This window comes from Cadophora gregata, assembly GCF_030347475.1.
Source record: "Cadophora gregata isolate MNR1 chromosome Unknown scaffold_2, whole genome shotgun sequence".
Taxonomy (NCBI): domain Eukaryota; kingdom Fungi; phylum Ascomycota; class Leotiomycetes; order Helotiales; family Ploettnerulaceae; genus Cadophora; species Cadophora gregata.
This window is the reverse complement of record NW_026695925.1, coordinates 640043-667354: the sequence shown is the minus strand read 5'-3', so window position 1 is coordinate 667354 and position 27312 is coordinate 640043. Positions and strand designations below refer to the sequence as shown.

General features: G+C 48.4%; 13 protein-coding genes across 13 annotated transcripts; 5 read left to right on the top strand and 8 right to left on the bottom strand.

Moving 5' to 3' along the window:
* Positions 1-216: 216 nt before the first annotated feature.
* On the bottom strand, positions 217-2956 carry ONS95_007562 (uncharacterized protein). Its single transcript, XM_058501076.1, has 8 exons — positions 2646-2956; positions 1923-2572; positions 1849-1868; positions 1763-1799; positions 1644-1714; positions 1282-1589; positions 1044-1220; positions 217-886 (listed from the first exon to the last, which is right to left on the bottom strand). The coding sequence occupies exons 2-8, from the start codon at positions 2104-2106 to the stop codon at positions 529-531; spliced, it is 1155 nt and encodes a 384-aa protein (XP_058362393.1). The 5' UTR covers positions 2107-2572; positions 2646-2956; the 3' UTR covers positions 217-528.
* A 782-nt stretch (positions 2957-3738) lies between these two features.
* On the top strand, positions 3739-4907 carry ONS95_007561 (uncharacterized protein). The gene is made up of 3 exons (XM_058501075.1): positions 3739-4113; positions 4165-4293; positions 4354-4907. Exons 1-3 carry the CDS (start codon positions 3834-3836, stop codon positions 4599-4601), a joined length of 657 nt encoding a protein of 218 aa, XP_058362392.1. The 5' UTR covers positions 3739-3833; the 3' UTR covers positions 4602-4907.
* ONS95_007560 (uncharacterized protein) lies at positions 4828-5856 on the bottom strand (the record flags this gene model as incomplete). The annotated part of the gene is made up of 5 exons (XM_058501074.1): positions 4828-5045; positions 5100-5211; positions 5275-5396; positions 5450-5569; positions 5736-5856. 5 exons carry the CDS (start codon positions 5854-5856, stop codon positions 4828-4830), a joined length of 693 nt encoding a protein of 230 aa, XP_058362391.1.
* Positions 5857-6458: 602 nt separating this feature from the next.
* On the bottom strand, positions 6459-6872 carry ONS95_007559 (uncharacterized protein; the record flags this gene model as incomplete). The annotated part of the gene is made up of 1 exon (XM_058501073.1): positions 6459-6872. One exon carries the CDS (start codon positions 6870-6872, stop codon positions 6459-6461), a length of 414 nt encoding a protein of 137 aa, XP_058362390.1.
* Positions 6873-7537: 665 nt separating this feature from the next.
* On the bottom strand, positions 7538-9200 carry ONS95_007558 (uncharacterized protein). Its single transcript, XM_058501072.1, has 2 exons — positions 8701-9200; positions 7538-8649 (listed from the first exon to the last, which is right to left on the bottom strand). Exons 1-2 carry the CDS (start codon positions 9077-9079, stop codon positions 7838-7840), a joined length of 1191 nt encoding a protein of 396 aa, XP_058362389.1. The 5' UTR covers positions 9080-9200; the 3' UTR covers positions 7538-7837.
* Positions 9201-10041: 841 nt separating this feature from the next.
* Positions 10042-10428, bottom strand: ONS95_007557 (uncharacterized protein; the record flags this gene model as incomplete). Its single annotated transcript, XM_058501071.1, has 1 exon — positions 10042-10428. One exon carries the CDS (start codon positions 10426-10428, stop codon positions 10042-10044), a length of 387 nt encoding a protein of 128 aa, XP_058362388.1.
* Positions 10429-11179: 751 nt separating this feature from the next.
* ONS95_007556 (uncharacterized protein) lies at positions 11180-12368 on the top strand (the record flags this gene model as incomplete). Its single annotated transcript, XM_058501070.1, has 2 exons — positions 11180-11793; positions 11846-12368. 2 exons carry the CDS (start codon positions 11180-11182, stop codon positions 12366-12368), a joined length of 1137 nt encoding a protein of 378 aa, XP_058362387.1.
* Positions 12369-14458: 2090 nt separating this feature from the next.
* On the bottom strand, positions 14459-15594 carry ONS95_007555 (uncharacterized protein; the record flags this gene model as incomplete). The annotated part of the gene is made up of 2 exons (XM_058501069.1): positions 14831-15594; positions 14459-14778 (listed from the first exon to the last, which is right to left on the bottom strand). The coding sequence occupies exons 1-2, from the start codon at positions 14868-14870 to the stop codon at positions 14459-14461; spliced, it is 360 nt and encodes a 119-aa protein (XP_058362386.1). The 5' UTR covers positions 14871-15594.
* A 254-nt stretch (positions 15595-15848) lies between these two features.
* On the top strand, positions 15849-16231 carry ONS95_007554 (uncharacterized protein; the record flags this gene model as incomplete). The annotated part of the gene is made up of 2 exons (XM_058501068.1): positions 15849-15885; positions 15939-16231. The coding sequence occupies 2 exons, from the start codon at positions 15849-15851 to the stop codon at positions 16229-16231; spliced, it is 330 nt and encodes a 109-aa protein (XP_058362385.1).
* A 62-nt stretch (positions 16232-16293) lies between these two features.
* Positions 16294-17520, top strand: ONS95_007553 (uncharacterized protein; the record flags this gene model as incomplete). The annotated part of the gene is made up of 1 exon (XM_058501067.1): positions 16294-17520. One exon carries the CDS (start codon positions 16294-16296, stop codon positions 17518-17520), a length of 1227 nt encoding a protein of 408 aa, XP_058362384.1.
* A 69-nt stretch (positions 17521-17589) lies between these two features.
* ONS95_007552 (uncharacterized protein) lies at positions 17590-19250 on the bottom strand (the record flags this gene model as incomplete). Its single annotated transcript, XM_058501066.1, has 3 exons — positions 18938-19250; positions 18494-18817; positions 17590-18428 (listed from the first exon to the last, which is right to left on the bottom strand). Exons 1-3 carry the CDS (start codon positions 19062-19064, stop codon positions 17590-17592), a joined length of 1290 nt encoding a protein of 429 aa, XP_058362383.1. The 5' UTR covers positions 19065-19250.
* Positions 19251-19517: 267 nt separating this feature from the next.
* ONS95_007551 (uncharacterized protein) lies at positions 19518-23107 on the top strand. The gene is made up of 5 exons (XM_058501065.1): positions 19518-19715; positions 19769-19878; positions 19937-20301; positions 20352-20628; positions 20678-23107. Exons 1-5 carry the CDS (start codon positions 19672-19674, stop codon positions 22822-22824), a joined length of 2943 nt encoding a protein of 980 aa, XP_058362382.1. The 5' UTR covers positions 19518-19671; the 3' UTR covers positions 22825-23107.
* Positions 23108-24256: 1149 nt separating this feature from the next.
* ONS95_007550 (uncharacterized protein) lies at positions 24257-25074 on the bottom strand (the record flags this gene model as incomplete). The annotated part of the gene is made up of 3 exons (XM_058501064.1): positions 24257-24624; positions 24688-24783; positions 24837-25074. 3 exons carry the CDS (start codon positions 25072-25074, stop codon positions 24257-24259), a joined length of 702 nt encoding a protein of 233 aa, XP_058362381.1.
* Between the last annotated feature and the right edge of the window lie 2238 nt (positions 25075-27312).

The window sequence follows — 27312 nt, the reverse complement described above, 5'->3', positions numbered from 1 at the left end:
GGCTTTGAGATGGTGCGGAGGGATTGAGGATTGAGGATTGAGGATGGAGATAGGGAGGGTGGGAGCGTGAGCTGGTAAGCGAACTGGATAATGAAGGTAAATTCTTGATACGGGTGGGGGAGGAAGTACATACGAAATCTAGATCGAGAAAGCAGAATCTTGAGAGATGTCATTCACTTCGGAATTCCTCGCTTAATTCATCCACATAAATAACAGCAACCAAGCTCTTTCCCCTCACCAGCAAGTGAGCGCTTCAAAATACCAAGTGCACCTGGCCGCAACAAAATATTAATGAACTTATCCACACGGATACGATTAGAATCCAACTGTTTCATGTCGCCACGCAAAATCTCGTCAGCGGTTCAATGCTTCGTGCCTAGCCAGTGATCAATTAGTAACAGCACACCTCGGCTCGCCCAAGTCGCTAATCGTCAACAAAAGAACTTCCACACCAACCACCCTTTAGACCCGACATGAAAAAGTCTCCAAACACAATTTTAAACGTTACCATTACCATACTAATTACACTCACACCTCCCCCAAAGCTCTTATCTCAAAATAACTCTCCACCCTCCCACTCGTCCTGAGCGGCCAACTCCCCCTCCTCATCGCCTCCGGCGGCGGGCTAATCAAATCCCCCAGATCCTGCGGCGTCCCGATCTCCACATAGCTCTCCCTCGCCCTACTCTCCCCTGTCCCACTCGTTCCTTTCGATTTGCTTCCCCCGGTGAATCCGCTCAGGTTGCTCAGTTTCATCGATTTGTCGATGTACCGTGGATGGTGCCGCCCGCCACCGCGGCGGCTGCGGTCGCCCCCTGGGGTGAAGAAGAATATGCTGAAGGCGGGGAGGCAGGCGCAGATTATGCCGATGCCGATTTCGGCCGTGCTGTGGGGGTGGATTTTTATTTCAGCTGCTGAGGTGTGGGCATGGAGGATGGAGGATGGAGGGTTGATTTGTGGGAGTAGGGCAGGTACAAAATGATAGGGGAGTTGGGATGCTGGGTGGGGTTTGGCATGTGGGTGGGAGAGGAGAGGAGACTTACACGAGTAGGTTGATTCGTTGGAGTGAGACTGTTTGGTCGCCGAGTTGGTGGGGGGAGTTGTCGAGTCTGAGGACGAGGACCAGGCGGGCGATACTGCATGCTGTTGCGACGCCGCCGGTGCCGAGGAGGGCGATGGTGCGTAGTTTCTTCTTGGCTGTGACTTTTAAAGACCAGACACTGAGCAATACATGTCAGCAACTGGACTTCAGAAAAGGATCTCAAGATGGGTTAGACATACAGTGGGATCGGGAGAAGCAAAACGATGAGATCTGTTAAAATACTCAGAGAAGTGTCGATGGAGAATAGCAGGTAGTCGTTGAGACATTTTCCGGGCACAGTCGGATCCCAAGCTGCCCTGATTGGATTGCAAACGTTTATCTTCACGATTGTGACTATTATGTAGTACAACAGCATCACGAAGATGAACGACCAGACCGCAGTGATGATCCTGCGGAATGGCGTGAAGACCCTAACAAGGATCAAGAGCAGGGTGACTTTGATGCTCCATACACATGGTCCATAGATGATCGTTGCGGCATATTGAAACTTTGGTTGAAATCAATACAAGTGGTTTTGTTCTCGCTGAGAAATGTATTTCACCTTTTGATACCCGACCATAGAAGCCGCAGAGATGTCCCACGCATGGAGCCCACCTCCCCCTAAAATGTTGCCTAGAAATTGTCAGGTCAAGATACCAAGGACGATTAAATTATGCCTACTTAGAAGACCAATGATACAGTTCCCAGCGGTCAAGATCTATTGACTGTAAGTCTATATTATATGTTAATGTCTCAGGGACACTCACCCACGATGCGAAACAAAACCCTAGTTGGTGTTAGCCTCGTCGTCACTACCAGTCATGATAAAGGATGTACTCACAGTCCTCTATGAACACTGCTCCAGTAATCCAGAAGCGAACATAAAAGCGACCAAGGGTCACCAGAGTAGAACACCTCAAAACCAGCCCATTCGTCAACAGCGATATCGTTCTGAGAACATCGGTCGGATTTTCTAGATTGGAAATAACACCAGGCGGTGGTGGGGCTCCCAAAGAGCTGGACATCTAAATAACGTTCAGCAAGACCGTGCAAGCTCGACGTCGATCCCGATGCCAAGCTCGATCTTGATATCGATGTCGATCTGATGTCGATTTGTTGTTATCCGACGGTCCTGCCGAGAAGAGACAGTAGAATCAGGGAGGAAGATGCTCGGCCATAAATCTATCGGTATCGATTATCGACTTTTAACAATGTGGAGGAAAACAAGGCGGTTTTGTGTGTCGCTGAGTGCCACATGGTTTCGGAAGTGGATGTTCTCAGACGCATGGTGTTGGGTAGTGATGGGAACCTCAGAACGGTGAACTCTATTGTGTCATGTCTTGCCAATGCTTACTTTTGGACAGTGCCCGAGTTCCTCGCATCTTATCTCGCACAACATAGTTTCTCACAGATCTGAGAGAGTCCAATTGTGTTTTTTCGGAGGAGTCAAAACCGGGAAACTCTCCAATGTTTGACAAGAGAGATTCGCAGCTGATAGCAAGTAGCGACAGATCGAGATTGGGGGTTGGTTCAAGCTAGACGATTGAGATACGGTCAGACCTACCTTAGGAGGGCGATTGGGTCTGGAAGACCTGGTTACTGGGAATTCAAGCATTGTGGAAGCTTAAATTGATAAAAGAGTGTCAGGTGAAACCACAAAGAAGCCAAACGGAACACGCGATTCAGACGAGCGATGAAGCAGAAGCGGTCTCTGCGGAAGACACGTGATGGACTGGTCCCGATTTTCCCATTGAGCACGTCCAATAGCTTTGAGAATCAAGATTTTCTTCAGTGATGAAGATTTCTTGGTATAGCTTGTGACCAGGAACAAAATCGATACGGCTTTGAACCCTATCACGTGTTATTGGAATGTCAATCCATGATGTTGAAGTTTTGTTGCATTTCGCAAAAAAGGGCGGCCCTTTCGTCCAATGCCCTCAAGCAACCATGATATCTTGATTGGACGGTTTCTGACACTCAGTTCAGTGTTTCATTGGATCGTTGAACAGAAGTGCTGTCTAGCTCGGATCCACGGCTTGGTACACAGCTACGATTCGTGGGACTATGCATGTACTGTATGCGGAAGACAGCGGCTTAGATTGGGCTTGTTCGGACGCTTGCATGTTCGTTGCTATCAAAACGTATGATGTAAGCTTTGTTTCATGCAGTGATGGACACGGGATTAGTCTAGGTTCTGGTGACTTGTGGCGGTCAAGATGTACTCCCGTTGCGTTATCTGGAACCACAAGTACGGCAATTTATGATTTCAGACCTGGTCCAAAGAGGAATGAGCCTCGACTTTATAATTTATGTTAAAGGTAGCTTATTGAGGGAGGTTTCACAAGCAAAATGCAAATCAGCCAAATCAGCAAGATTGGGCAGAGGTGGAGATGCATGGTGACTGTTGCAAAATGACGGGGTGTAAATTTCGAGATCGGGGGGAAAACTCCAAGGAAAAGAGTTAAAATAAATCAAGCTTTGTTTCACGTCCTTTGACATTCTAAAGTAAACTATGTACGTATTCCTGTCAAGCTGGGATTAAATTACCCGACTCGTCGCCTGACATGTACGAATCGCTTGGCTCATCCTCCGCCGTAGGTCGACATGGAGCCTGAAATAGGCAGGTGCCTAATCATTACTTTTACATAGATAGATTGTGAGTTTTCCAAACCTCACAAGTCTTGGGCGAAGTTGTTCTTTCAGTGTCCCAATATCGGCGTGCTCCGGCGACAAAATCTCTGACTGTCGTACCATGTCACTCATCCTTCAAGATGTCAACTTTGCTGATGGCGAAGCAATCGCTAATATCTACATCAGCGCTTTCTTCGATGATCCTTTCCAGCGAACCCTGTTCCCAGATATGCCATTTGATCAGCAAGTCGCCGGTGTGGTTTCACGATGGCCAAACAACTACGGCGACATTTCTGCGTTCTATAAGAAAGTTATAGGCACGACTTCCGGGGAGACTGTAGGATATTCGAAATGGGGCTTTGCATTCACCGACGCAGGACAAGTTCTCAAACGGTACTCTGGTAATATATCTTCTGGTTCCGAAGTTAAAAACAAGTCTAAAAGAATTCTAGATATCCCAAAGAATGTGGAAGTCAAACCGCCTTCGACTCCTGAAGGTTTAGATGATGCTTTTGCAACCGAGTTTACTCGAAATGCTGTTGAAGTCCGAGATCGGATTCTTGGACAAAGGCCACAACTCCGTAAGTCTTCGAAAAGAAACATGACGTGATTTAAATTTCCAGTATCTAATGGGTTGATAGAGCTCAAGATGTTAGCAACTCTTCCTTCGTACCAGCGAAAAGGGGTTGCAGCTCTACAGCTGGCATGGGCGACTGAACTTGCTGACAAGAATGACTTGACGTGCTGGGTTGAAGGATCAGCTGTAGCCGTTCCTCTCTACAGAAAGTTCGGATTCGAAGTCAAGGAGACGATTGTGTCTCAATGCCGTGGGCTAGATGGAGAAATTGCTTACGTCTCAACTTGCATGATGCGTGAGCCAAGGCGATAGGACATTTGTGAAGATAGAGAGTATGCCATATCAACGAGACTTATCTGACAGCATGAGAGTATTTAACTGTCTCTCCGATTTCTGAATCACCATTGACTTTCACTTGAGTAGAACTCTGACAACACCAAGCTGTATCAATTTATGACGAATACATTTCATGAACCTCCTGTGCGCAATCGCATAAACGTTGTTCTCTCCAAGGTTGCTGCACCACAAGATTCTATACTTAAACGCTATACTCAAAAGCATCATCTGGCTTTTTTGGCACAGAGATATTGCCTCGCGCTGATGCAGCATAATCTGCGACAACATCCCACTTCCTACACTTGCGCTCCACCCGGAAGTCAGGAAATGGCCCATCACGGTCTTTCCTCCAGAAGTATGTATGTATTCCCACGTCTCCTGTGCACATAATCAATTGTCGTAGGTAGTCGATACAGTGATCTGGACAACCCAGTACGTCAGTGTTGATCTACCGATGTTCGATGTTTCACTGACCGACATGCAGCCTCAGAGTTTTGTTTGAATCTGTGAACTCTAGCGGCAATCGGTCAGGATGTCTATAATAATCTTCATAAGTATACTTTCGGATGAGGTCCAGGCAGTGGAGCTAAGACGTGAGAATTAGTAGATGATTCCTAGCCTTGACACCAGAACTGGGTCCTAGACGAACCTGATGATACACTTCGAAATTGCCTAGGTATTCTCCTCCATGCTCACTAGACAGCTGGACATAATTCAAACTTTTATGCAGTTTGGACTCCATGGCCTCAGCCGGTATAGATACATAACCACCTACGAAGCTGATTAGCTGAAGGAGGTATAATTGGCCACCAAGCACCACGTACTGCGAACCAACTTTTCCCAATTTCTGTCGAGCGTCGCATTCGGGGTACCTTTGTATGGAGAAGAATCATAGAAGCCGTCAAAGTAGCGCATCTCGTAGGCCATATGGGAAAGTCCTGGTGCTGTGAAGATCCAACGGTCAGCAGTTTTCGTCGCGAAATTCCGCACAGAGAACCTCACAGTAGGCAGAGAGTTTGAATGAGCATGCAAGATCTGAACATGTCTTTGATCGAAAAGAAAGGACGAAGAGAACAATACTCAGTCCCCAAAACATTCACTGGGCGATACCAGAGAGCGTCCAAGTTCTGCGATGTACCTCATGCTGCGATATTGGGATGTCATCTTCGGTATTCTCACTAGCCTCCTCATCAAATGTCCTTTGCTTCAATGCCACATATTCTGTCGACATTTTGTGGATGATATCCGCGACAAGAAACAACGAAAGGAAGAAGGAAGGCCAATCTGCTACGCAATTGAAGTCGACACAATGAGGGGCGAGAATACAAGTACGATTCGGTTACTTCACCCTTTACGGTTTACCTGCAGCTGCTCACCGTGATAAGCTGCAACTCAAAGTTGGTTTCGAATGATGTGATCGGTATGTTCCATCTGATTATTGTACCGTATTGTTGGTTCATCATATTGAAGTTCCCGGCAATGCACGTCACGGAGAGTCTCGTTGATGTCTGCTTACGATTATCCCAGTAGATTTCCTCTCTCTCCCACCTTCGCAGCATGAGCTGCAATGGAACATACTGCGCTTCATTGTTGCAATTTACGACCTTCCCATTCCATTCTCGGAGACTTGACTGTGGTGAACAGAGTATGAAGCTCTGAGGTTCTCATATCTTTCTTCTACTGCGATCCTTAACAAAATGATCAGCGTCAGGGATAAGAAGATATACTTCTGTCCGACCAAACAAAGTTTACTGCATGGCCCAACAGAAGAGAAATGTTAAATATGTTATTAGTCAATGTCCGAAGGAAACCTTCATCCGCAGTTTCCGAGTCTTACTTTAAGTACTGGGCTGCCGCTTGATCTCTGTTGCAATCAATCGCCATCAATCTACCCAAAGTCATACCAATTTTAAACACTCCAAAATCACTTCCACTATGAAGTTCAACAGTTTCTTCATCTTGTTCATTGGCATCTCCACGACCTCGGCCGTAGCCCTTCCACGCGGCACTTTCAAGCGAGAGGTCAGCATCGGCACTGATAAACTCGTTCGCACTCCTGAAGTCGAGGTCGACCTTGTCAAGAAGGAAAACGATTGGGGAGTGGATATCGATTCGGGGAAAACAAAATATGATAGAGCCAAGGCAAAGTATGATAGAGCCGTGGATTTCGATGTGGATATCGATTGGGGCAAGGTAAAGTACGATTAAGAGAACCTGTGTGAGTCGACATTCCTTTGCGTTGTCCATCACGTATAAATATATGTGTGTGTGTGTATATATCGATGCTGACAGTGAAGCACTCACAGGAGGGTTAGGTCCATGTGGCTCCTGTGATTAATGCGTGCAACTGGAGGTGGAGAGTCGCTTAGGCTCTGGTGGTTCAATTCAAACACAGTCTTTCTCTCAAAGAGTTGCTTCGAATCAATTGTTGTATGGAAGGGTTTGAGCCATTAGTGGCCAGTGGAAATTTGGGTGTGTAGCTATATTCGTTCTTAGAGACAACGCGTTCACACGTGGAAAATATCCATTTATTTTGGAATTGCCATTTCTGGCCCGCTTGCTTGTCGTGAAATCTATTTTCTTGCTTAATCCGGCTGAACAAGTTCGAAACCGGATTGATGATCGTCAGGAATGATTAAATGGGCATGTTACCCCTTCACACGAGCACACGACATATCAAGTGCTAAAATCTATGTTGGAAAGGCTAAGCACATATCGTGACTTACCTAGACAAGTATATGCCCAATCCCGGACCTAGAATAGGTCTCAAATTAATGTCAGAATTGGTACCCCTCCTTTATTTGAAGACAAAGCAAACACACGTCATACCAGTAGCACTTCGAGCTTGAAAAGTCTCCAAGTACTTCTAACATCAACCGCTTAGCGATGCAGGACGAGCTCTTTATGAGAGACCTCGGTATTCAGCGTAAAATATTCTTGTCTTAAACAAGTCTGAATACGAGCAAGCACACAGACATGAGGTTGAAGAGAGGCCGTTATCCAAGCATCAGTCCTACACCGTTGTGTCTGGGGAACGAGTCGTCTCCTTCAAAAACCTTCTAATTTACATTCCATGACCTTTTATGTTCCTCTAGAAATTACATAAGCCACGATATTTGAACATTTAGCGTGCAGTATCAATGTTTGTGATCCTCAAGCGAAGCAATTGGGTCGTCCTGAGGCTGTCACCAGTCCATACTCATCTACATTCCTCATCCTCGTAAGGTGTCTTCACTCTTCCATCTTTGCCTCCATGCTTGTACTTCATCGCGTACCTTAGCATCTTTTTCAGCTTTCTGTAACCACACCAATCCCTGCGCTCGCAGCCCAACATTCCTACACATCAACGCCATGTTCAACAGGCTCAGACCAAATCCTCCCACGGCGGCAACCTCGGTCCAGTCCCTCGCCAACCCATAATCATCCATTGATTTTGGTTTCTGTACTCTCTTATTGATCTTAGCCAGCTCCAGAGCACCAAGGTTATGGCATGCCTCCAATACCCCTGAAGCAGCGGCTTTAGCCAAGTACATCTCATGAGTCGCAGATCCAGGCGGCTGTAGTTTTGAAAGGTAGAAATATGCGTTAGGGTCGTCCAATTCGTCAGCGGCTCGTTGGAACACCGCCATAGCACCCTTTTTATCATATGACATGAGAATTCGACCCTCAAGAACGAGCGCGTCGGCGGCACCTGGAAAGTCCAAAAAGCCGGCCGAGGCTTTGCGGAGCCACACCAACGCATCGTCCTCTTTCCGCTGCGAAAAGAGAGCCATTCCCAAGAGCGTCATAGCCTGAGGATCGTGGCCCGTCTTGGCAAGGAGACCGACTTGCTGCAATGGCTGCGTAACGTCATCGAGTCGTCCTTGCTTAGTAGCTGCATAGACAAGGTTGAAATTGGATGCAAGATCTCCGAACGACGCAGCGGTGAAGAGGAGGTCTCTACCGAATCTCTTCTGGTTTGGACTCTCGCATTTGTCTAGGATGCCAGCAATTATGCCTAAAGTCCAAGGATCGATATCGTGATCTGGGGTTTCGTTAGCCGTGACTTTTCGATGATAATGTGAATGCTCCTTACCCAGGCATACTGTTCGCTCCCATCCTGGGGTGTTCACCAAGCTCTGAGTATGGAACTCTTGAAGAAATTCTAGGACTTTTTCGGGTGCTATTGTAAGTGCTCCGGACTTATAAGCTGTTCGCAGGATCGAAGTTGGTGGTAGGATATGCTCAGGCCGAGCAGGCCCACTTGTTTTGCGTATTCTTACTCTCTTTAGGGAGCTGGACAGCCATGGAGTATGATGCATGAGGCGGCGACCGTGGATAGGGGAAGTGTTCAACTCGAGTTCTGGTAGAGCCAGATTCTTGGGCACCGCTATTCCGAGGAACCCTTGCCTGACGAGAGCTGTGGTCCTCCTGCAAGAATGTCTAGTGATTGGCCGACATATTGATGCGTTCATCTTGTGCGCCTGATTTGGCTGCGGCCAGAGGTTCAATTGGTATTAGTTTTATTGTCAGATATCCACCTCATGAGAAGTCCATAATTGATAAAACACTGATGGAAAGATTGCTCGAATCATGTATGTTGATGTTCTCTAAACGACTGCCAAAAGCTTGAGATGAGATGTTGTCTCGTGCCAAGATCCCACCGCCCGGCAGAAACCCAGTGACTTCAATTGCGAGCCATTAGCCAGCAACTTCACTCGAAGGAAACACCGGATGCCTTCGATGAGATGCCTAGCGGTTCAATCAGGATGATAGTAATTTGCGGAATGAAACTACAAAACTACGCTCCCAATAATCGACAGAGGAGTTTACCACCAGACTTCTACTCTGGTTGCTGGCTGGAGAGAAACATTCAGATATTGGCAAGCAGCGATGTTTAATAATGCAATTTTTCCTCCTTCTGTAGTATTAAGACAACTGTTATCTATTGGATGTTCATGACTACTTGAATGTGTAGAAACGTTGATAAAACGGCGCGCCGATCTTGATGCCGAACCTCCTGTTGCCCCTGCTTGTTTACTTGATGTCTTGGCGGGTTTCCTGGGACTTCTGCTGAATATGAAATCGCTCCTTGTAAGAGCTCAATGACAGTGCTATTGCCCGCCACTTTTGACTAAAACTCTCGTTGTTATTATCGTAAGAGCTTTTGTTGATTGACAAGGAAAAAGATCACTGGACGGCGCTGGTAACAGGGCTCAACCTTACAATCACTTGTATGAGAAATGCTCCCTTAGCAGGGCATAAAAGTATAAAAGTATAGAGACTCTAGATACTTGAAGCAGTAATTCGAACGCTCCGGATATCTATCAAATATTTCCACTTCGTGGTGAACGAGCTCAAATACAAAAGACGTAACAGCGCTCTGATCTTGACCACCAATCCAACATCAAGCCACTCCAGCATCCCCGCCAATCTTCTACCTGCTAGTCTCAGAAATCTCATCATCCATAGTTGACCATCCAGCATAATATCGGACAACTGAAACGATCAACATCGCCAGAAGACTCGAAACAGACCAGATTTGGACTTCAGTCCACAGACCCAATCTCGGTACTTGCTCGGGTTCGTATATCCCGTACAGTACAGTGGTGCGGATGATTCCTGTGAAGCGAGCCGAAGCTATCCTGGAGAGGAAGGTATTTGGAAAGAAGATAAATCGTCTTTTTTGCTTCGTGTTTTGGTTAGAAACTGAGAAGGCGTTGAGCGAGATCGCGGGAATAGCTGAAGAAATTGAGTGATTTAGGCATAGCTGACCTCTTGGTCGATGATTCGCATCCTGCGCTTCTTGGAATTTCGTGTCCATGGCTTGATTCTTGTGCAACAAATTTGCCAACGGAGTTTTGTGTAAGTACAGGCAACTATGCAGCGGAGTGCTTCTGATTATTTGAAGAGTGTAATGAAGCTTGGCGTAAATGATCTTTGATGTTAACTTACCTCCGTACAGGCTATGTATTAGACTACTTCTCGATATAGTAATTCACGATCTCATCTCTTGAAAGAAGCGGCACGATACAGCCAACACTGGCACAGAACTATCCGTAGCTCTAAAGTAGCCTCATGTCTTCACGATCAACCCAATCATGACTTAAGTGGGAAGATCAGCTGAGGATTGTGGACCGTTACAAATGGACTATGATCTGTTGACACATCGGTACCTCGCTGAGTAGCCTCTCGGACCTAGATTAACCAAAACAAGAATATTTTTCCTTCAACATGCCGATGGGGTTTATTTTGTGCTCTTGAAGCCACGAGGTGCTGTTAAGCTGAAGAGTTGAAGGTGGGCTGCCACTGCCAAGACGCTCTCACCGCCTTCACTCCCAACTCCAAAATACTGCAGGACCAAAAAAAAAGTTCAGACAGCTTCGAACCCACCTCTAAACCCCCCACACCCACGCCCACCCCTACCTAAATCCAAGGAAAAGTCTCTACTCACATTCATTACATTCATGTTCTCCCGAATCTACCAATCCGCAAGAGCTCTATTAACCGATTCCACCCAAAGCAGATCTCGTTCCGCGTCCTCCACCGAACAAGACACCAAAAATTCGCCCACAATGGTCACATCCCGCTCGCAGTCTCGTGCGGCGCGGAGAGAGGACGAGGTTAACGAAGATAATGCAAGCCACGCCTATGTTTCTCCAGGGAAGAAGAGGAAATTGAGGAGTGCGGGGAACAACGCGGAGGACGAAGAGGAAGTGATTGCAACACCCAGCGCAACGAAGAAACGGAAGACTTTACCAGTCAGGGAGAAGGACTCGAGTCCGGCTGTTGCGAAGACGATTCCAGTGGTAGAGATTCCTGCGAAGAAGATTATACCCGAGCCAGAAGTTCAGGGTGGAAGTCAGGCGAAGCCTATTGAGATTGAGGATGATGTGGAGGAGAGGAGTGATGAGGATGTGAGCGAGGAGGCGGTGGCGGAGGAGGGGAAGAGCGAGGAACCAGAAAAGGTTGAAGTCAACACCAAGACCAAGCATAAGAAATTTGGCAGTGAAGAACCGGAGCCAGAGTTCTTCTCAACGGCGAGAGAGGAGCCTGATGTTGCCGAGGAGATTGCGGATAGTGAGGAAGGTAGCAACAGTGAAGATGATGCTCCAGAAGCCATTGGGATCCAGGATGCTGCTAAGGAGATCAAGTCGAAGGAAAGGGATACAGCCAAAGCCGTCAAAGAGTAAGTGCCTACCTTCCAACCTACTTGGCACAATTATTAATTTCGTCTCCAGCCAACTATCCGCCTCCCGCAAAAAGCGCAAAGAACGAGACGAAATTCTCAAGAAACAGTCCTCCAAAAGCAAGAAGCGACAACCAGTCACAACTACGGCTGCACCAGAACAATCTTCCGACTCAGACAATGACGCACCATCTCCCTCTTCACAACCAGAAAACATCCAAATCCCCACCCATGCGCTCACAAGCCGCTCCGCCCTCCCATCCTTCCTCCCGGCCGAATACCTCGAAGACGACGACGATGAGGACGCCCAAGCTCTCGTACCCTTCTCAGACGAAATTACCATCATCAAGAAGAAAGCCAAGAAGACGAAATTCATCGATGCAGCGTTGAAAGAGCCGAAGGATAGGAGAGTGGGTAAGACGACGTATCGGGTTGCGAAGAGGCAGAGTACGAAGTTAGCTCCGAAGTCGAGCTTCTCAGCGAGGTCAACGAAGGAGGCATGGTTGCAGGGGAGGACTGGGGGGAAGGTCGATCCGAGTAGGAGGGCCTTTGGGAAGGCGTTTGGGAGGAGGTGATGAAGGGGAGAAGGAGAGGAGGTTGGGTTGACTGGAGAAGAAAATAGACACACATTGAATGGAACGATGTAATGTTCATTTACTGCCGAGATGACAGTATTAGCCCAGACTCTATCTGTGATGTGAGATTTATGGAGGCAAAGGGTGAATACACTCTGGTCTACTCAGATAGCTCCTTTATCATGTCACGACATCGACATTTGGCACCTCTCTTTGCAAGACTTCCTTTCCACAAGCAATCTCTTCAATGGCAAAGGTTGGTTCTCAAGCTAACAAGCAACCCTCACGAAAGACAACGAAATTCCAATTTTTGCTTGCAATACTGCATTTACACCTATGGCATGGCTTACCGAAGCGCTCGCTCTTGATAAGGGTAGAAAGGTTCACACCCCGTCCCATCAACAATATACAACTATCTCCACCAACCACTGCCCTCCTCCAACACAAAGAATTCCGACGAAGCAACCACTTCTCTTGTTTATCCATACACCAGTGAAGTGAAACTCGTCGCAAGTGCTGCGGACTCTTTTCGAGTTTGGTAATCGTGTCGAGAAAGCCTGGCTTGGGTGTATATGAAGCTGACAACCAATTGAAAAGTTCATCATGAGAATTCATCAGAACTGTACTGTTCATGCCAGCTTCTGACCATGAGATGGTGAGATCCCTATTGCCAATCAGTCAGCCAGTTATCTTGCGTTAGCACTACAGGTTTGGATTGAGGAGAACAGACTTACCCGCTCTTCTTTGTCTTGTCGGCCTGTGGATGTGAAATTGCATTGGAGAGACCCCAGATCTCTGGTGTCCAGAGCAGTCCATTCTCAATGATCGAAAGACTCCGTTGTGACACGTTCATGGCGTGCTCAAATCAGGAGCTGCTTGTGACCAGAAACATGGTCCATTAGCAAAAGAAAAGCCCCAGCAACGTGGATAGACATTTTATGGACTGTATCTGATTCAGATTGTCAAGAGAATGGAGAGTTGTTGGTTGGGGTCGTACTGGAACGCCACTCGATACCCGCAAGGACTAGAGATCAATGATTCCGGGAAATTTGGTGTATTCGTGGGTCGGATACTCAGAGAACGGAATGTTTTTCAGCTGAAGTCATGTCAGCAAAAATCATCCTGGTGGGCGATGCCATGGCTGACGTTGACTTACGACGACCATTCCCATGAGCTTTTGGGCCTCCCGCCTCCACAATGGTGTTGTTGCCATTGCTGGTGCCCGGGAAGCAATACCATGGCCAAAGAGGTCACCAACCCAGACATGGATCGGTGAGCTGGTTCATTGGCTGAGGAGTGCCATGTCATACTCACAACCACCGACGTCCAGCAATGCACCATGATGAATGCGACTAGGGCAGATGGCATGCCAGAGCCCATCCATGGCCACGAATCAAAATGGGCACACCCACCGACAGTGCGCACAGCGTGCCAACAGCTGATATTTGCTGTCTAGAAGATATTGATGGCACGATGATGGCCAGAAGGTGACCAACGTTCAGCTTTTCGGGCCTCCAGACAGCATCTCTTACGCGCAAGCTTATTCTCCATTCTCTTGCTCGCCGCAGGATTTACAACAGCTCATGAACATTGCCTCGAGACCCTGCCACCAGCTTGTTTCTTTGGCGTGGTTGTTGAAAGGCGCTTATTCACTACAGAATAGGATGCCTGTCTCGGTTAAGGCTCGTTGTTGATCTTACTCGTCTGCGAAGCGACCGAACCCAGAACCACGAGACCATCCAGAAATGGGATCTGTCAAATTCTCGACCAATTTCCAGGAGGGCACACGAACCTGGAAAAGCGATACCAGGACGTACTAGTTGACTTCTGGTTTGAGGTTATCAGCAATTGGCCTTCCGTCAGGAGCAAAACTTGGCCATGCTGCAGGTCCCAGATGACAGTGGCACAGTTTCCGATATTACTCTCCCATCTTTTACCATTCCAGAACTCCTCGACCTCCCATAAATTGTCCCAAGCTTCCTTTACCATCCTTGCTCACACCCATGACGATGTCCGCGCACCCAACGAGGCGCATTTTTCAATGAACATCAATGGACCCGCAGAGATCGTCATCGGTGCGAGCTAAAGTACTAAAGAAGGCTCAGGACAATCACTGGGAGATCGTAGAAGATCTTTGCTAGAGCAAAGGACAGGCAGCACCCAGAAGCCGTGGTTGGAGGGGCGTGGAGCCGCTGGTCGTTGCCGCTGTTTTCCAAGGCTAAGTAGGCAAGTCCGTGGAATTGCGTACTTGCGCTGGAAGTTGGAGAAGCCACACCATGAGCAAGTTCAATCTCCAGGACTGGGCGGTACTTGCTGGGTGGGAAAAGAGATCTCTGCAGCTCGGTCAAGAACAGGAGTTTTGCTAGGCTGGCCGTGTCAAGTTCCAATGGTTGTTGCAGAGCCTGATGGCCTGGGTGGAAGTTAGCTTGAGCGAAGTGAAGGATGTTTGGAGTTGTTCCTACCTACTCCGTACTGTCCACCACTGCCATATTCGACCAACATGTCAATCGCGGCAGGACAGTCTCAGTTCAGGTCAAGCCCTTCAACTTTAACCAGGTCATCTACCGTCACAAGAAGCTTCGTAAGTTAGCTTGAACTTGAGCGCTTAATTGAAGACCTGAGCTTACCTGAGTTGATGCATCCACAGGACCCTTGGCTGAGGCGACGAAATCGTCTGCAAGCTTGTATATTTGAGCAATACCCAACTAAAATGTTGTCATGACCTTTATTTACTGTTCATTGGACAGAGTATGTCTTGTTGAATGCATTGATTGACACATAATTCAACGCCATGTTGTCTTGGTCTTTGCTTAGCGCCTTATAGACCGTTGGAGCCAGAGTTTCGATCGGGCGTCCGGATCTTGTTTAGAAAGCGTGGAGCTTCGAAAGCATTCTTGAGGTTATGCTTGGTGAGCTTGCTGGTAAGGATCTGCGGGCTGGGAAGCTTGGTAGTCTGCCCAGCTTCAAGTGTAAATGATCAGTGACTGCCTCAGACTTACAGCTTTAGCTGTGCAGTTGCGGACGAGACTCAGTGCGTGATGGTCTCGAGAAAAAGTTCACAAAGTTTTTTCTGCATCTTCGAACTTCACTTTTGAGGGGAACTTTGAGTGGGGTGGGCTATTCAGGCCAGCACGCAAACGAGCTCACATCAGCCAATCAAAGACATGAAGCTCCCTTTTGAGACAACGACCTTGGGACAGATGCTGAATGCAAACTACAACCCGAGGTCAGTATCCCGTCTTCATACTCAATTTCACACACGTGCGTAAACACACTAACGTGCTGTCTGTTCTTGGATCTTTTGAGGACAAGCGCGCGCTTACACAGCTTCATGCTAAGCTACCTACATTAGAGTACGTACAATAAATCGGCGTTGCTTCAACTCCACAACGTGCTATCTCCATCACCATCTCCGCCTCCATTTTTGCGCTTGCCGCTGGTTTTTCACCCTGAACGATTGCTCCTCATCGAAGTCTACCCATGGTTTCGAGAGGCTTCTGGAACATCTGTAAACAGGGTGAGAAATCTCTCCTTGATCTTCAACTCTCCACTGACATGTCTTATCTTCAGCGAAGTGGTATCAGATCCACCAAACACGCGGACGAATCGATTCTCCTGGTGATGCATCAATCTTTGCGAATGCTACAAAGTGGCAAAATGACACGACACCAGAGACTGAAGGGGTAGTGATCCCGTATCCTCTTCCCCTCCAGCAGCATCTCAATTTTGTTTATACACTCGATCTCGACTCGGCACACTTGACTGTTGCATTCTGGCACCGTGATGAGGAGGACGATAACCCAATATTAACCTTGACCATGAGACGAGTCAACCTTGATGCCATCAAAGGGCATCAGATCTGAGACTGGAAGCTCTACTGAACAAAGGAAGCAATCCTCTCTCTGAATGGGCAGAAGAGGGAGACATGCTGCCGGCAGACGTCGGATACGACCGATTAGAGGTTCATATGAAACAACCGACTTCATTAAATGAACTTCAACACCGTATGTTCCGAGATTTCGCTTACCAGTGGCGGTTTTTTATCGATGACCGAACTATCTGGGGTACATCATCATCACTGCTGTTCCGGCAACTCTGCATCGCACTCTTACGTCTCGCGGCTTGGGACTTGGAAGTATCCCCTAAAGGCAATATTGCTGCGGCAAGACTACCTCTGGGAGCCGAGACATTTCCGGATTGGGATGCTCCCCTTACGAATATTTACTGGTTTCACGGGTATCTTGTGGTCCTTTGCGAAGGTCTCAAAATGCCTTCAACCATATCAGCCGCTGTTTCGACCGCGGAGGAGTTCTTAAACAAGTCGGTGGGACAGAGGAATACAAGCTGTGGAGTGCCATGCATATTGATATCAGTAGCTGAGATCGCTTTCGCCCATGTTTCTACTGGACGGACTCGGTGCTCTACAGTATTTCCCCTGGTATCTAATTCAGTTGCAACGCAGTGTACATCAGGCTTTCGGATCCTAACGCAATTTCTGTCCTCCCCCGATATGAAGTGGGGTGGAAGGAATCTAGTTGCGCGAGAAAATTCCAGCATTACTCTACCCCCAGAAGTGTTTGGAATGGTTCTCGAGAAATTGGATCCATTCGATGTTGTTTCATTTGCTCAAGCCTCGTTCGCTGCTGAATCCTGGTATTACTCCTCCCTTCCACAGCTTTCATATATGACCATCCAACAACTCGAAGTCTCAATTCCTTGTTGTGGTAGAAAGGACGGTGATGGTGGAGATGGGTTGTGGTGCTCCGATTGCTATGCCTGGCAACACTCAGCCTGTGTAAGCTCAGGTGAAAATCACGCGTGTATCTCTGACAAGCGCTACATATGCAGTCATTGCCGTACCTCGGGGGCGAATTCTGGCACCCAGTCATTATTGCCAGGTGCAATTGGACGTGCCAATCGTCGTATTGATCCACGATATGGATGTCGCGTCGTGATCAACAATCGGGACAAAATTCTGCAGCTGAGAGTTACATCTCCAGCGGTCATGCGGCCTGAGTTACGGCTCAGGGATCGTGATCTTACCTCGACGCCTCCCAACCAGATAGATTATGTTGTAATTTTTGGTGGGTCATGGAGTGGTCTGGCTTATGGACTGGACAACTTGCCAGTTGAGAGGAGGCATGACTCATGAGAAACTTAGTAAAGTCAACTTCTATGCCAAATTGACCGGAAGTTCTCTCAAGATCTCTTCTTTTTCTAATCATGTATGTGACATATACTTCCCATCCATTTCCACTACTCCTTTCGGTTCCTTCTCGACCGCCATCTTCTCCCCAACAAACCGGACCATTTGTGCCAACCCCTTGATTCTCTCCTCTCTCGTCGAACTCAAAAACAAGCTTGCTACCGGCCAAGCATGTATCCCACCTTTCTCCTCTCTACTTTCTACACTCACCTCCGCCTCCTGCAACAGCTCTACCCACTCTCTGATCTCAGGCGCAAACACCTCCTCTCTACCCCACAGGATCAGCAATCCACTACTTGGAGCCGCACGTCGCCACCACGACACATCCTTACAATTTCCCGGTGAAATTGACGGATCTGTAGGCGAGTATCTCGATCCGACGTATTGCTGTGCATAATGATGCAGATTATTTGCATCCAGGTAATCACTTTTCGTATTCTTATCCTTGGATGAGATAAGTGTCGTCCACGGACTGACCAGGACCGCCAACGCTGGAATCACGCCTTGGATATCATTTCCCCCGTCTGATACCGCGCGTGGCTTAGCTCCTTTAATGTTGGCTTTCGTGTTGCCGATGTGCAGGAGCAGAGAGAGGATAATGGTCCCGCCGGCGGAGTCGCCGCTGAATACAATGCGTGAGGGATCATGGATTTTGGTGAGTAGGAATTTGTAGCCTGCTATTGCTTGGTGGAGTTGTGTTGGGTAGGATGCCTTGGGCACGAGAGTGTATTCTAGGGCGAGGATGGCGGGGTTGCTGAATTTGGTGCCTGTATAGGCGGAGTCTGAGAGTAGGGTGTGGAATGCGAGGAGAAACTCGAGATAGAAATATGATGTGCCCATGGAAAAGCCTCCACCTGAAATTGGTTCATTAACGGACTTCTCATCGAAGGGCGTAGCAATAATCATCATGTGGACATACCATGAGCGTAATAAACTACAACATCAGGCATCTTTGTTTTATCTTTGATGATCCAAACTCCCTGAAAGTCCTTCCTCTGGATCTCCTCCCAGTGGACCGGCCTCCTTACATACCCATGCCTCAGCATCCTCCATCTCAGAAACGGTACCGAAGCACCCTTTGAGAAGAAGACCCTCCCGATGTCGGCAGGGATGTATGCAAAGGCATATCTTACACATCTGATAACAGCATCTTCAAACCATGAAGCTTGCTGGACAAAAGGTGGTTGGTGAGGTTTAGAAAGGAGGAGACGTTCATACATAAAAGTCAGGGGCATGCGGATCACTGCAGCAAGTGACAGATTAGCGAGGTGTCAACTAGGGATTGAACAACAACAACTGTGGCTGATTGTTCTATTGAGGAGTGGCTGGTTGAAAGAAATGGGAGGAATAATCGGGTTCGTACATAGAAATGGCAGTGCCTTGATGCCGCAGAATAGAGTCGGAAAGAAGCCGACATGGATGATGAGTTGAGGTGCAAGGAAGACAAGAAAGACGAAGCAATCGAGCCAGGAGACCTGTCCTAGGATCATTGTTTGATGATGGTCAGTCCGCTTAGGACTCTATGGAAAGGCACTGCCTCATAGCGATCAATGAGATGGACCGAGGACAGAGAATTAGAGGTACGTAGATAGGGAGACGTGAGGTTGGATGAAGTGATGACACGATTAGCCCCTCGGTCTGCCTTAGCCGACGCTGGATGCTTGGTTAGATACCAGCCAAGAGGTAAGTATAGAGTGTAATGAAACAACAATCACAGATGCGCACAAGACTTAATCCGCATTTTGGTGGAAATGGATGTGCAGTGGTCAGACAGCAAAATGCAATCATTTGAACGTTTGCAAACTAACTTATCAATTGTGCAGGTGTGTTGCATTCACATGTCGTCATGTGACTTTGACGCTAGGCGGAGATTTGACTGGGATTCCCGAGACGCCTCAGTCGCGATTCTGTTCAAACGTCGAATTTTGCATCGCAAAATCTCACATGATTCACCTGAACGGCACCGCACGTCTGAATCGAGAGAACACTCCTTTGATGCCCTTCGCCTTCGAATGCGACCTTCCGACCATGAGATAAAGACGACAATTCCGCCTTTTGACAGCCTCGAAAGAGCTCGCGCGTCACCCCTCCGTCAGCATGGCAGCTGCTGCTCCAACAGCAGCTCAGACTGAGCTTATAAAGTCAGTTCCGCTTGAACACCAATCCGTAAGGTGCTCTGCTAATACTGGCGCAGTTCACTCAACCAAGATGAGATTCCAATTAAGCTTCGATGTGCCATCTGCAGCAAGCTTGCTGTAAATGCGTTCCGATTGCCTTGTTGCGATCAAGCAATCTGCGAGACTTGTGAGTACCCAAGGTTTCTTGCATTCTGCTTCACAGTCTTTAACAGTCTTTGAAACAGGCCAGTCGACTCTCCCTTCCTCCTGCCCGGTCTGCGAACACACTCCTGTTGCGGCAGCCGACTGCAAGCCCAATAAATCCTTGCGCACCACCATCAAGGTCTTTCTCCGTACCGAAGAGAAGAAGCGCGAAGCCCTGCGCCTGAAAGAACAGAAGAACTCGCCTCCTGCTACACCACCGGCTTCAGGGGATACTGTAGCGCCAGTTGAGCCAGTTGTTGAACAGCCAAGTAAGGAGGTTGAGTCTGCGGAGGATGTGAAGACTGAGGAGACCCCTGTGGCACAGTTGGACGAGACTCCTGCTACTACCGAAGAATCGGAGCAGCCGACTAGAGACCAACAGGATGTTCCTCAGCCGTCAATTGAGGTATGATCCTCCTATTTAGTTTGTTCTGGCCAGAGCTAACAGAATAACAGGAGATTGCCCCAGGCCAAGAGCCTATCGCTGACTCCGATACCAACAAGGCGGTTGAAACTCCTTTTCAAAATGAAGAGGGCAAGACGGACGAAGAAAACACAGGCGGACAAGCTATCTCACAGACTCCTGGATTTGGAAATGGTTTCGGTTTCGACCCGTCCGCAGCAGGAGGATTCCCTGCAATGGGATTTGGTGGGGACTTCAACCAGATGCAGATGATGATGGCTATGCAAAATGGCATGGCTCCTGGCGGATTCAATAACTTCCCGATGATAGGTAAGTCCTACGTACCATGTGAAAGGAGTCAACGCTAATTGCTTTACAGGAATGCCAGGCATGCCACCAATGGGCATGGATCCTATGTCGATGCAGTTCATGAATGGCGGGTTTGGAGGAGGGATGAACGGGATGGGAATGGGTTTCGATGGAGGTGCTGGAGCAGGCTTTGGTGGCGGTTGGAACAATCAACAAGGTTGGAATGTTCGTGATAATTTCAACGCGTCAAATGTTGGCAACTTGGGTCAAAGTGATTTTGCATCGAGTAACTCTGGATATGGTCCCCAGTCTGGATACAATTCAGGTAATTATGGTGGCTCAAACCAGTTCCATAACCATCAGAACAACTTCGGGTCTTTCCGAGGTCGAGGCAGAGGCCGTGGCGGATTCTCTCGAGGAGGTGGCTATGGCTATGGCTCTCATGATGCATTCTCACAGCAGTTGCCGCAACAATTTGGTTCTGGCCACCAACCCAGTGGCGCCCCTAATGAAACAGGATCTGTACCAACCGGACCGAAGACAGATAACGGAGATGTCGATGAATTTGGTAGAGAGATACGCCAGAAGTCAGCAACAGCAGAACAAACTCCGAAACCTGTCGATGACGAAAGTACAGCTCAACAGCCAGGGACTGCACCAGCAGATGGCCCAGGACCCGAAGTGACCTCAGAAGTAGCCCCAGCCGAATCGACTGAGGCTCCTGAGCGCTCTGAACCAATGCCAATACAGACCTTGGACGACGTAACATCTTACCCGTATCCCGGTACCGGTGATGTATACAACGTAAATGCTTACGGAGGAGGATATCAAGATCATTCGTATGGCGGCAGGGGTGGCAATTTTCTCCCTATGCATCCTCCAATTGTGAAGCCTGTCGATGTTCCCATCAACGCTCCCACAGGGCCAAAGGCCATGCGAGAAGGTTTGCCCAATACAGGCCTTTCTGGTTTAAGAACACAAGGCTTTTCAATTGCTGGCCGAGCGAACTCGAGGCCGAGTGGCAGCGTAAGTGCAAGTGTTGCCCCTGACGCAACCGAGAAGGAAGGTAGAGACCGGGAGAGAAGCAGCAGATCACCTTCAAGAGAACGGTCAAGATCCCATGACAGGAAGAGATCACGTAGTAGAGACAGATCCAGAAGACACAGACATCGTTCAACATCCCTCAGCGAAGACGAGAAGGAAACAGAGAGACGACGAGAACGTCGAAGAGAGCGCCGTCGACGTAGAGAGGAAGAGGATGCAGTGGCCGAGGAAGCAGCCGGGGGGAGACTCGAAGACGGAAAAGGTGATGTTGTTGAAGATAGATCTAGGTCAGCATCACCATCCGACTCGAAACGCACCAGTCACCGAAGTCGACGAGACAGAGATAAATATCGCGAGCGTGAGAGTGAGAGGGACCACAAATCCTCCTCATCTTACAAGCATCGTTCGTCACACCGCTCATCCCGCCACGAGGAGAAAGATCGGTCAAGATCCCGAGACAGGGGCTCAGAACGGGAGCGGGAGCGAGGGCACAGACACCGGCATCACAGCCACAGCCGTCGCCAATCCGAAGAGCCTCTTTCTAAATCCGACGTCGACTCATCCTCCCACCAAACACCTATAGAGCCCGAATCCAGCTCTCGAAGGCCTTCAACACTTGGAAACGGCATTGAAATCAAAGGAGCTAGCTCCCGCCACAAGAGCGCTATCGATCACCTCCCTACCCTCCCAACCGGCCCACGCTCAGAACGTATCACATCCTCAACAAGAGACCGTGATCGTGATCGTGAGCGTGACTACGAGAAGCCACGAGAGAAAGACAGAGACAAATCAAGCCGTCACCACCGCGATGAGGACCACCGCTCCTCTCGCCACGACTCATCCCGTCGCGACAAAGACCGGGAATCTACCTCCGCCTCTACCTCGACCAAAACCAAGGCCCTCCCTACACCACCATCCAAAGACCCCCATGAAATCGAACGCGAAGCCAGAAATCGCGAGAGGTTGCTGAAGGAAGCTCAGCGTATGGCTGGTCTAAGTGGCGGTCTGGCACGCAAGAGAAGCAGAGACGAGGGAGACGAGGGAGTGGAGAATAGAGGAAGCAGTGGGAAGAAGGGCAGGAAGAATCGTAGGGGCACGGGGCTTGGTGATGAGAGTGAGGAGTCGAGAATTGCGCGCTTGGAGGCGGAGAGGGAGAGTGCGAGATGGGGCTAAGCCTAATTATATTCTGCATTTGGGGCTTTATGGGCTGTGCTGAGGATCTCTGATCTCCACTTGCTCGCTGAGGATGTAGCGGCAGAGAGGGTAAAATATGTGCGATAGATAGATGTTGTCACTGAATTTCAGTAATTGCAGTGGCTTGGGCTTACCTGCCCCCTTTTAATGTATGCGCTTGCGGATTGTCCTGGACTGAACTGGACTGGCAGAACTGCAAAAGCGCTCATCTTGCATATCGCGTCTTCATAATAGAAACTGAAAAGGAGAACACCACTTGTACATCAGTCCATCTTCTCTTCTGTCGTCTTTTCTTTTCTAGTGCTCTGATACATTCCTTCGGCTTTGGAATGTTCCTTGTCGTTCTCATCTCAGGCTGAGGTAGGAGAGCAGTGGTGGAAGCGAGCGCTCGCTCCGCCCTTGTTTGTTGATTCTCCCGCGATTGGCACGGTGGGTGTGTTTGGCTGTGTTTGGCGGTGGTGGGTAGTGGCTCGAAGGGGAATGGGAGTGGCGAGAGGAGAGGCAAAAATGGACGATTGTTTGTAGATGTGCTAGGTAGATGCCAATGAACGCTGTTAATTACAGGCGTGGGTGTTTATTGGGATGACTGCGTCCAGGTGATCTGGGAAGCTCAAGTACCCAAAAAAGCTAAAGAGGTGTTGAGGAGACAAATCTTCTTGGGAAACAAGTATGTCATCGATTTCCGGACGGGAATTAAGAGCAAAAATGGACTTTTTTCCTGTTGCCCTTCTACATTCTTCCTTCGTGTCTGCTTTTTTGCCTTTTTCTCTTCGCGTTTGGCTGTTCGAGTTTTCTTCTCTCGTGCATTTTTCTGTATACTGAGGCTAGTTGCTTGAAGAGAGCATTGTGTGTGCTGAGTGCTCCAGTGAGACTTCCGGTTCGTATGGGTTTGAAAAGAAATGTATTCGGGGAACGAAGGACTTGAGAGTATGATGACTCCTTGTCGCGCCCTTGAATCAAACAACTTAATTGAGGGATTGTTCTCATGTCGTACGGAACATACTAGTATTTCTTCCTTATCTGTATGCTATTTCAGTCGTACTACTGTTTTTATTATCCCTAACGTTACTGTTTCCTGCTCTGCTCTGAGATATGTCCTTTGTGAACGATGGACTCGGCAAATGAGGGTCAAATGCGGGTAAAGTAAACATCACGTGGCTGATACAGATTGGTGAGAGGGGATGATCCAATTGGAAATAAACACGCATTCTATTTTGTCCCAAACCAAAGCATGAGTCTTCTACTCTTATTTTGTCCTTTTCACTTTATTTCCTGTTAACATTTTTCCTACACAATATCCTATCGTAACAATTGCCATGTTTGCCCAAGTCCAAAGAAAGATTGTGGAAGATGAATGGAAAGAGTGAATGGGAGACCTGACATCGCCGACGATATGGCCAGCAGACCACAACTAATTATGTACGACATCATAGCTCCAATTTTGGAGATCCCACCCATCTTCGTGGAGTGCAGCAGACCAGCTTGTGGGGAAACCTGGCTCCTTGTCGAGACTCAGCATTGCAGTCCCTCCTAACAGCTCGTTTCTCGCTGGATATTCTGTCGAAGTTGTTTCGGCATTTGGGTGGGCATAATTGTCATGCTGGAAGGAATTGAGGCCTTGTGGAGGCGTCTGTGCTCTTTCGGTGTCGCCTTGGTGTATCCATTGCCCTGAGGCAAGAGCTGTGCCGGAACTGGCAGCTCTGTTAAACCCCTCAGTGTTTTCGAAAGAGTGCCGGTGTGGACCAAAGGTATTGTTATTTGTGGCGATGGTGTTGTTGTCTGAGAAGTAATACCGTGAGTGACATGTGCTAAGCAGTGCGTTGGAGTCCTGGGGAAATTTACCTGGAAGTGAGGTGGATGATTGGAGCTCTGGGCTGGATCCAGTGCCTCCCATGGCCAATACGGCGATCTGTGGCTCTGAACTTTCGAGTTGTCCATCTGCAGTCTGTTGTCATTGCCTAATCTAGTATCCCAAGGATGATGGAACGCACCTTGATCATTCTTATGCTGTTTCTTCATGTGCGCATTGACTTTCCCAGAACGCTTGGTTTGGAACGAACAATGGAGGACTGGGCAAGAATATCTCATGTAGGAATGAGTCTCTTTGAGATGTCTATTCAACTCGCTTCCCCTTCCAAAATCTTTGTCACAAGCGGCGCACTGGGGTCGGTCGCATTTCTTGGTGGAGTGGACCGCCAGCTTCGTAGACTTGTCGCTGTGGAGAGCCATCTTCGCAGGGAGACTGATGTGGTGGTCTCCATCTTTGCTGGCGAGTCGCTATTGCTTTTATACGTCAGTCTGAGGCTCTTCGATTCTTCGCTTTCGCCAGGAACTATTGAGGGTGTTTAGAGCTCAGAAGACAATCTAAGAGAAGCGGTGTCGTTCACTTCGCACTGACAGCATCGCCTTGCTGTTCCAGACGAGGCGGAAATTTGCCTGGTGGCCACCGAATAGTAATGCCATGTCGTATCAAAGGTAGTGGAAGCGGTGAAAAAGCCGAGAGCTTGACATAGACGGGCTGAAACGAGAGGTTTCAAAGGGAAGGAATGTGATATGAGATGGTTCATCCAATATGCCGGATCCATGTGGAAAAACGTTCCGGGGGAAACGGGAAGCTGGCGTCTCCCCCTGGCCGGCAGGGGCTTGAGCTTGCATGGCCTCAAGGGGATCGTATACAGGGTGATAGCGGTGAACCGCTGTTGCAGTGCATTTGATCCTAGGCAGGCCCTTTGGGATGGTTCCGAACGAGTCTTTCGAGGACGAAGCTGTTCTTATTTAGGCAGCATCTCTCTAAGACTGATGGGAGTGCCATACTATCAAGACGACCGAGTAGAGACAAGGATAAAGATGCGTGTCGGAGCAGTGAATCCTACAGAGGCGATCGAAAGTGATACCAAGAAGCTGTCCCGATGCCAGATCCAGCTATGAGATCGTCTCATCTTCCGGGCAGCGCGTCATCATTGCCATTCCTCGCACGTTGATTAGACGAGGCATAAATCAACAATCTATACGAATATTCTTCTGTACGCAGTTTTGTATTTCTCTGTCTGATGGGTCGCCTTGTCGTGGTTTTGTCTTGAGTTCATGTCCATGATTGACCATCGCTGTCCCGTCACTTCAGTCAGTAATGGAATCCAGCTTCACGGCGATCATCATATTAGTTAATTTAATCCTGTACAACTCATACCTCCAAGGCCACGACGTAGCTGAAAATTCTCATTGCAGGCTCTGGATATTGCCAGGAGGTGGCTGACAGAGAGCTGACAGCTATCCACTTTGGCATACCGTGTGACTTCAGCAACATCCACCAGTACCCAAACCACCGGGACCTCGTGTTCGCTTCATTCTGTCCATGTTATTTACTTGTTGAGTAGTTCTTTTTATTTTTGATTCTCTGGAGCTCAATGGAAGTCGGCACAGTCCCGGAGAGCTCGCTTAGTCTTGCTGCAACGGGCCAGGGGCGCAGTCCGACTAAGGACAACGCATAGGGTGCCCTTTTTAATTTAAGACTAAGCCATATCAAGGTATTTTTTATTACCCGATGTTTATCAATCCTTCTGCGCTTGGAGTTGAGCAGCTGCCTTCCCCCGTACTTGCGGGCCAGGGGTACCTCATCTCGGGATTGTGGTTCTCAGCTCCCCGTCTTCTGTACGCACATCCTAGTCTTCTGGCATTTTGCCTAGGGCTGGTCTTATGGAGTCATTATGAAATACTCCATATTTTTAGGGCTCTCATATGCAGCTCCGCATTCAGACTTACCCTTTCCAGGATTCAACGTGCCCTACCCGTCATCCTAGTCGTCCCAGTCGTCGAGGACAGGGCTGTACCAGTTAACAGGTGCCTTCGTAACAAAGAAGCCCTGATATGGAATTTGTACCCATGAAGTTAGAAACATCGGGGCTGGGACTGTCAGGGGTTTACGGACGGTGCTGAAGAAAAGCAAATGTCAGTTCAGATTTCTCTGGCGAGCAGCAATGGTTTGGATAACGCAACCAGACTAGCTTCGAACATTAATTTAACTTTTATTGTGCTCTAAAAATTCACTACTCTAGCCTTTTCTCTTATCACGTCGACCTGGGTATTTTAGAGTGCGTCGACTAGGATGTGGTTACCATGACTCCTCTTTGTCAGGCCACTTCCAAGAGCTGCAGGCTGTGGACTCGCGCGACGTAAGACTGATATACAGCAGTTCGAGTATTTAAACTAGTTACTGCTCTGAATAGTGCACTCATGCCCCTTTTCGCAAGTATTGGCAACCGGTTGGGGGTAGAGTCTTCGGGCCACTATCATGGCCGCATGCTAGGCCGACCCTGCCACACACTCTCCAATTTATTTTTACCCCATTCACTCACCGAAAGCCTCGACTCAAATCGTCACAATGAAAAGGTTGATCGACAAAACTGCGGCTAGGAAAAAAGCTGGTCGGGGATGAGGTACGGGAGCGGAGCCCCCAACCAACACAGCCTT

Bases quoted from the DNA above. Each gene is read 5' to 3' on its own strand.
- ONS95_007562 (XM_058501076.1), bottom strand. From the start codon at position 2,106: ATGTCCAGCTCTTTGGGAGCCCCACCACCGCCTGGTGTTATTTCCAAT. The intron at 1,800-1,848 runs GTGAGTGTCCCT...TACAGTCAATAG, and splicing joins GGTTTTGTTTCGCATCGTGG to ATCTTGACCGCTGGGAACTG. The intron at 1,590-1,643 runs GTGAAATACATT...TTTCAACCAAAG, and splicing joins CTATGGTCGGGTATCAAAAG to TTTCAATATGCCGCAACGAT.
- ONS95_007561 (XM_058501075.1), top strand. From the start codon at position 3,834: ATGTCACTCATCCTTCAAGATGTCAACTTTGCTGATGGCGAAGCAATC. The intron at 4,114-4,164 runs GTAATATATCTT...AAAGAATTCTAG, and splicing joins AGTTCTCAAACGGTACTCTG to ATATCCCAAAGAATGTGGAA. The intron at 4,294-4,353 runs GTAAGTCTTCGA...ATGGGTTGATAG, and splicing joins TGGACAAAGGCCACAACTCC to AGCTCAAGATGTTAGCAACT.
- ONS95_007558 (XM_058501072.1), bottom strand. From the start codon at position 9,079: ATGAACGCATCAATATGTCGGCCAATCACTAGACATTCTTGCAGGAGG. The intron at 8,650-8,700 runs GTAAGGAGCATT...ACGAAACCCCAG, and splicing joins GGAGCGAACAGTATGCCTGG to ATCACGATATCGATCCTTGG.
- ONS95_007551 (XM_058501065.1), top strand. From the start codon at position 19,672: ATGGCAGCTGCTGCTCCAACAGCAGCTCAGACTGAGCTTATAAA. The intron at 20,302-20,351 runs GTATGATCCTCC...ACAGAATAACAG, and splicing joins TTCCTCAGCCGTCAATTGAG to GAGATTGCCCCAGGCCAAGA. The intron at 20,629-20,677 runs GTAAGTCCTACG...ATTGCTTTACAG, and splicing joins CAATAACTTCCCGATGATAG to GAATGCCAGGCATGCCACCA.